The sequence below is a fragment of the Mus pahari genome, chromosome 12 (genome assembly GCF_900095145.1).
Source record: "Mus pahari chromosome 12, PAHARI_EIJ_v1.1, whole genome shotgun sequence".
Classification (NCBI taxonomy): domain Eukaryota; kingdom Metazoa; phylum Chordata; class Mammalia; order Rodentia; family Muridae; genus Mus; species Mus pahari.
The window spans coordinates 10599946-10605761 of NC_034601.1; the positions used below are offsets into that span (position 1 = coordinate 10599946).

The window sequence follows — 5816 nt, forward strand, 5'->3', positions numbered from 1 at the left end:
AGACTTCAGCTCTGATCCGTACTCATGGTAGCTTAGAAAGAAATCTAGTACATTTTCTTGTTTTCCTGTCACCTGCAGATTCAGTTTAAGTTCCCTTAGTTTAAGGATTCATATAAATATCTTTCTGTATTTGACATCGAAATCAGTGACTATTGTAAAGAGAAAGAGGAATCATTGAAATTAACCCAGGAAGTCTGCGGGTTTTCCCCTCCCCCGCTCACACGCCCATTTTTCTCATCCCCAGATTAAGAAGTTATGCTGCTTGACAATGCACTTTTCTCTTGCAAGTCTCAACATCGCTGGTGGTATTCTGTTTCCGCTGTTTTCTTCCAGCACCTGTTACGAAAAAAGTTAGTTGTCTTGGGGTGGGGAGGTGCGGGGGGGATTGGATTCTGCAATTTTGTTGGGAAGAGTCAGAGTAACATAGAAATAAACAGAGTTGCCTGTGGGCACGGTGTAAGCTGCAGTTTTAAAATGAATCACTTCGGAGTATTTTTACACCTATCCCTATGTGCAAAGGCAAGTGAAGTGATCGGCTGGCTACTGGACTACCTAAACTGTCAGTCAAATAACTTGGCAAAAGAATCCTTTACCTCATTTTTTAATGCAAACCAGGAATGTGGTGTGAGGAAGGGGGGGGGAACCTTTGAAGACTAAAGAAAACATCACTAAGTAACGGCAGACGCTATTTAAGAATTGTCAATAGAGATTCATTCATAAATGTTTTTTTCCCTTTCTCTAAAATACCATGCGCTACAAAGGGAGGAAGTCTTGTCACACGTCTTCATCAGAACTTTCCATACTTTTTCCAGAGTTTGCCTATGGCCAGAGTCTGCACCAGCCTTCCCTTTTATCTTTACACTCGTCCAGTTCCTGGGGTAGGCTGTACGGCTTTACTTTCAAGTGTCTAACGCAGCGATCAGAAAGTTAACTTTCTGGCACGCCGCCCTAGACCTGCTGTGGCAGCTGCGGGGAGCCTTTACCTTCCTTTTCCAAAAGCCAGAGCCTACAGCTGCTTGTGTGCAATAACCCCCCTCCAGACGCAACTTCCAAATATAGACTCTCTGGCCACTAGGGGCTGCGCGGTCCCAGTCCGGAGGGCCGCCCTTCCTTCCCGCCCTCGCCTTGCCAGGCACTGCCCACATCTGGAAGCCAAGTCGCCGTCGGTCACCTAGCGGAAACACGTTTCCCCAGTGCTCAAGAACCGAGATTTCCTTTCTTGAAAACATTTAATGTATTTTGAGCCTCCACTGAAATGCCATGAACAGCCCATTTTGAACCAGAAAAATTTAGTCTGACAACAGAGTCTTCCTCTATTCACAGCTGTTCCAGAAGGAGGAGCTGAAATCCGAACCTCTTGGCCGTGATTGGTTACTTCTAGAAAAAGCAACGGAGAGAGCGGCTCCCCGCCCAGAGGAGCTCAGTCGGGCAGGGAGCCGGGTGACTTCAGAGGCGCCTGCCTGTCCCCCGCCGCACCTGAGCCACCGCGATGCTATAGGACCGCCGCCTGGACCGTTATCCGCCCGCGCCCGTCCGCAGCCACCATGCCGCGCTCCTTCCTGGTCAAGAAACATTTCAACGCCTCCAAGAAGCCCAACTACAGCGAACTGGACACACACACAGGTAAAAACCGCCTCTGCAAATCTGTGCGCGAGTAAACCGCGGTTCTATTGCTTGACTCAGAGAGCACACCGGGCTGCTTTCCTTTTAATGCTGTGCTAAAACTGTCCTTGCCGTCTCTTGATTACTTAGGCTAAGTTTTAATTCAAAACCTTTGAGATCTTTACTGACAAGGAAAGCTTCCTTCCGGTCGTGCAGTATAGTTCTCCGAGCCTGGGTGTACGCAAAAGGAGTGTACCCTTTCCCTCGCCTGAGCAGTTATCTTCTGGAGCCAAGCACTTGGGAAAGCGGCTGGATTCGTGCATGCCGTTACCCCCACAGGCATGGTACAACTAGAATAGCTCCCACATAAAATGAAAAGCAACTTTATAAAAAGTTTTAAAATAGTGTCTAGTTCTTCGTTCTAAATTGGGACAGCAAGGCTAGTCCAGAATGAAGGTTCGTCAGGGCAACTGTCAGCCTGCACGAGGACAGTAAGCCCAGGTGAAGGGAAGATTTTTCTCTTTATGTGTGTCCTTGTGAGTAAGGCTGTCTTCGCTACAGTCTCCTGCGGAGTCTCCTGCATGTTGTTATGGCCTCTCTAAGACTGTGTACATATATTTTAAAAAGTATTTTGCCTTAATTTTTCTTTCCTTCCTTTTCTTTCTTCCAGTTATCATTTCCCCATATCTCTATGAAAGTTACCCCATGCCTGTCATACCAAAACCAGAGATCCTCACCTCGGGAGCATACAGCCCTATTACTGTATGGACATCTTCGGCAGCTCCATTCCACTCTCCTCTACCCAGTGGCCTTTCTCCTCTTACTGGATACTCCTCATCCTTGGGGCGTGTAAGCCCCCCACCTTCCTCTGACACTTCATCCAAGGATCACAGTGGTTCAGAAAGTCCCATTAGTGACGAAGAGGAGAGACTGCAGCCCAAGCTTTCAGACCCCCATGCCATTGAAGCTGAGAAGTTTCAGTGCAATTTATGCAATAAGACCTATTCTACTTTCTCTGGGCTGGCCAAACACAAGCAGCTGCACTGTGACGCCCAGTCTAGGAAATCGTTCAGCTGCAAATACTGTGACAAGGAATATGTGAGCCTGGGTGCCCTGAAGATGCACATTCGAACCCACACATTGCCTTGTGTCTGCAAGATCTGTGGCAAGGCTTTCTCCAGACCCTGGCTGCTTCAAGGACACATTAGAACTCACACTGGTAAGAGAAATGTAGAAAACAATGCCTCTCAGCTCAAACAGTGGTGTGGTGGCGCTGTCTGTGGGGTGTCTTAAGGTACTGACAGGGGGTGCTTTTCATGAGGTGGACCATTGATAGCTGCTTTCTGCCCCAAAGCTTGTTAGAACAGCAAGTGATCCGTTCCAGCCCTTGCTCCAGGGATTGTAAACAGCATTTAGACTTTGGAAAGGACATGCAGGAGATTTGGTCTCAAAGATCAGTTAGAAAGCAAGATTGAGGTATTTGGTGTGTGTTCTGCAGAACTTCCCTGATAGTCAGTAAATACAAATGACTGGCTCCTAGTGTTGATTTGATAAACAGGCAGAGGGGGTTCCTATAGGTTTTTTTTGGCTATACTTTTTGCTATGAATTCTGCCAACTCTTGACTAGTTTAGTAAATGGGACTAAATTGGATCTGGCCGTGTGCTTGTAATTGTTTCATTTTCTTGTTGCTGATTTTTAAAAAAGCCCAAAGCATAAAATCATATGCAGGAAGTCATGGCTCTTACCCAGCCTTAGTCATCACACTGAGAGGAGACATACTGGAAATGGAGGGAGCTAACTCGTCATTGCTGCACCTGTTGAAGCAGAAACCCTTAGCAAGAAAAAGCTCCAACTCTGAATGTGTGCCTGTCTGGCAGAACTGAAGCTGTTTGGCTGATATTTTAAAATTTTGTTTTAAAAGGCCAAATAGGAATATAATTTCATAACTGGGGTTGATATGATCAAGCTATGATAATTCTTATTTTTTTCTGATAAGCTACTGTTGATGTTCATTAATATTACTTGATTTTGTGTCCTATAAAAAGCTGACTGTCTTTTATTTTCCCTTACCCTACCTCAAACAGGGGAAAAGCCTTTCTCTTGCCCTCACTGCAATAGGGCTTTTGCAGACAGATCAAACCTGAGGGCACATCTGCAGACCCACTCTGATGTAAAGAAATACCAGTGCAAAAACTGCTCCAAAACCTTCTCCAGAATGTCGCTTCTGCATAAACATGAGGAGTCTGGCTGCTGTGTGGCACATTGAGTGGCGCAACCAGTGTTTACTCAAACAGAATGCATTTCTTCACTCCAGTGACAAATGACAAATGAAAGTCCAAAGACATTTTCTCATGTGCTTACCAACCAAATAGTATGTATAAAAACACGAGAGTCTCACACACACACACACACACACACACACACACACACACACACACACACACACACTACAGAACAGAATCTATGTACTTAAAGTTAATTTGTTCTATGTGAAGTTTAAAATTATATTTACTGACAGCTAGATTGAAAGGATAAAAGATAAGAATCTTTCTCTTTAAAGATGAAGTGAAAAGCACATTGCATCTTTTCTTACTAAGAAAGAATACAGAGATTTACACTGCTGCCAAACCATTTCAACCAAAGGAACAGTATTTCTTCTTAATAGAATTGTAATAGTGTTTCCAAGAGGAAGAGAGTCTGCCAGACACTATCTCAGGTGCCTTATAAAGTACTCCAAGTTTACTTCCTTAAATGGATGATGCCTGGATGTCATCAGTGAATGACAGCCTTTTCTGGATTACCTACAATGTTTTAAAACTATATTGTTAAGAGAAAAAAAAAACCAAAAAACAAGAAAAAGAACAGAACACAAGAGAATGTATTAAAGTATTCCTGTTTTGTTTTATTTTTGCCATGTGTGCCTTGGAAGAGGAGGGAAAGACAAACTTCAAACATTCCTGGTGCGTGTCCCATGTCTTTCGTTTAAAAAAGAATCTTAATGTTTTATAATACAAAGTAATGAAAATGTGCAAAAGAATTTCTTAGACATTCAGTAATATACTTAGACTTTTGAAAATTCATGTGATGGATGCAGTAATACAATGCCCCTCCAAGTGCCTGTTTTAATGAATTGTGTAGTTGATGAACTGATGTAAATTTGTGTTTATTTTTATACAACTGAATGAACTCTGTATGAAAGTGAGGTACGGTAATAGCCACACCTATATTCAACCAGAATACTTGTGAAATCAATGTCCTTTTTAAAAAAGTAACTTTCAAGGTCTCTTTTTTTACAATAAACATTTTTGACTAAAAAGTAGTTACTCATATACTATTTTCAAAACTTTATTGCTTTAATATTAAATACTATGCTCACAATTATTTCTTGCTTTTACGGGAAAACATAAAAGGTCTTTTTAAGCATATAAAGAATCAATTTATGTTATATTATAATAAATTGCCTTTTTTAAAGTCACTATCACATTCAAGAGATCATGATGGTAACTTTTTGCAAGTTATAACAAACACCATATCCGAGGGGTAAGAAACAGTCATGTTAGTAGTCAAAAACTTTTCAAAACATTTTAATGCTAACTTTACTTTGTAAAAGCAAGTTATAGTCATTTTATTTTTTATATGTCATTGAAATAGTTTAAGATTTTTAAAAATTAATTTAATAAGATAAGTGAGGAAAACATGAAAAGTTTGAATGAAGGAAATAGAATTATCATAAATAATGCACATTGGAAAATTAAGCCTTGTGAACAAAACCCCACGTGAGTGTGTGTGTGTGTGTGTGTGTGTGTGTGTGTGTATACATACATGGCCTTCGGGTTAAACTAGAAATCTAAAGTGTCCTTTTAGGGTAACTGATCAAATTGAGCAAGTTTCCACCCAACCCCAGGATGTGCTTCATAAAATATTATCTAACCATACATTCCATATTCAAGCTAATGTTCTCTAAGTCGTATGTGAGTTTCCTAACCTTAGCTTTGCTAGGTACCGGAGCATATGTATGAACCCTATCTTGCAGCCTGTAGTGAAAATAATTCTAATTGCTATTAACTGACAATTTCAGAGCTTGTAAAATCTTATTTTTCTTTTAATATTTTTGTTATACAGGCAAAAACTGGCATTAATATCTCAAAAGATACTAGTAATAGAGCACTAGCATGGAACTGTAATAAACGCTAAGCTGGGGCTTTCCTCCCTG

General features: G+C 41.5%; 1 protein-coding gene across 1 annotated transcript; it reads left to right on the plus strand.

Moving 5' to 3' along the window:
* The first annotated feature begins 1438 nt into the window (after nucleotides 1-1438).
* Nucleotides 1439-4902, plus strand: Snai2 (snail family transcriptional repressor 2). The gene is made up of 3 exons (XM_021209596.2): nucleotides 1439-1623; nucleotides 2273-2821; nucleotides 3688-4902. The coding sequence occupies exons 1-3, from the start codon at nucleotides 1545-1547 to the stop codon at nucleotides 3867-3869; spliced, it is 810 nt and encodes a 269-aa protein (XP_021065255.1). The 5' UTR covers nucleotides 1439-1544; the 3' UTR covers nucleotides 3870-4902.
* Nucleotides 4903-5816: the final 914 nt, after the last annotated feature.

Bases quoted from the DNA above. Each gene is read 5' to 3' on its own strand.
- Snai2 (XM_021209596.2), top strand. From the start codon at position 1,545: ATGCCGCGCTCCTTCCTGGTCAAGAAACATTTCAACGCCTCCAAGAAG. The intron at 1,624-2,272 runs GTAAAAACCGCC...TCTTTCTTCCAG, and splicing joins CGAACTGGACACACACACAG to TTATCATTTCCCCATATCTC. The intron at 2,822-3,687 runs GTAAGAGAAATG...TACCTCAAACAG, and splicing joins ACACATTAGAACTCACACTG to GGGAAAAGCCTTTCTCTTGC.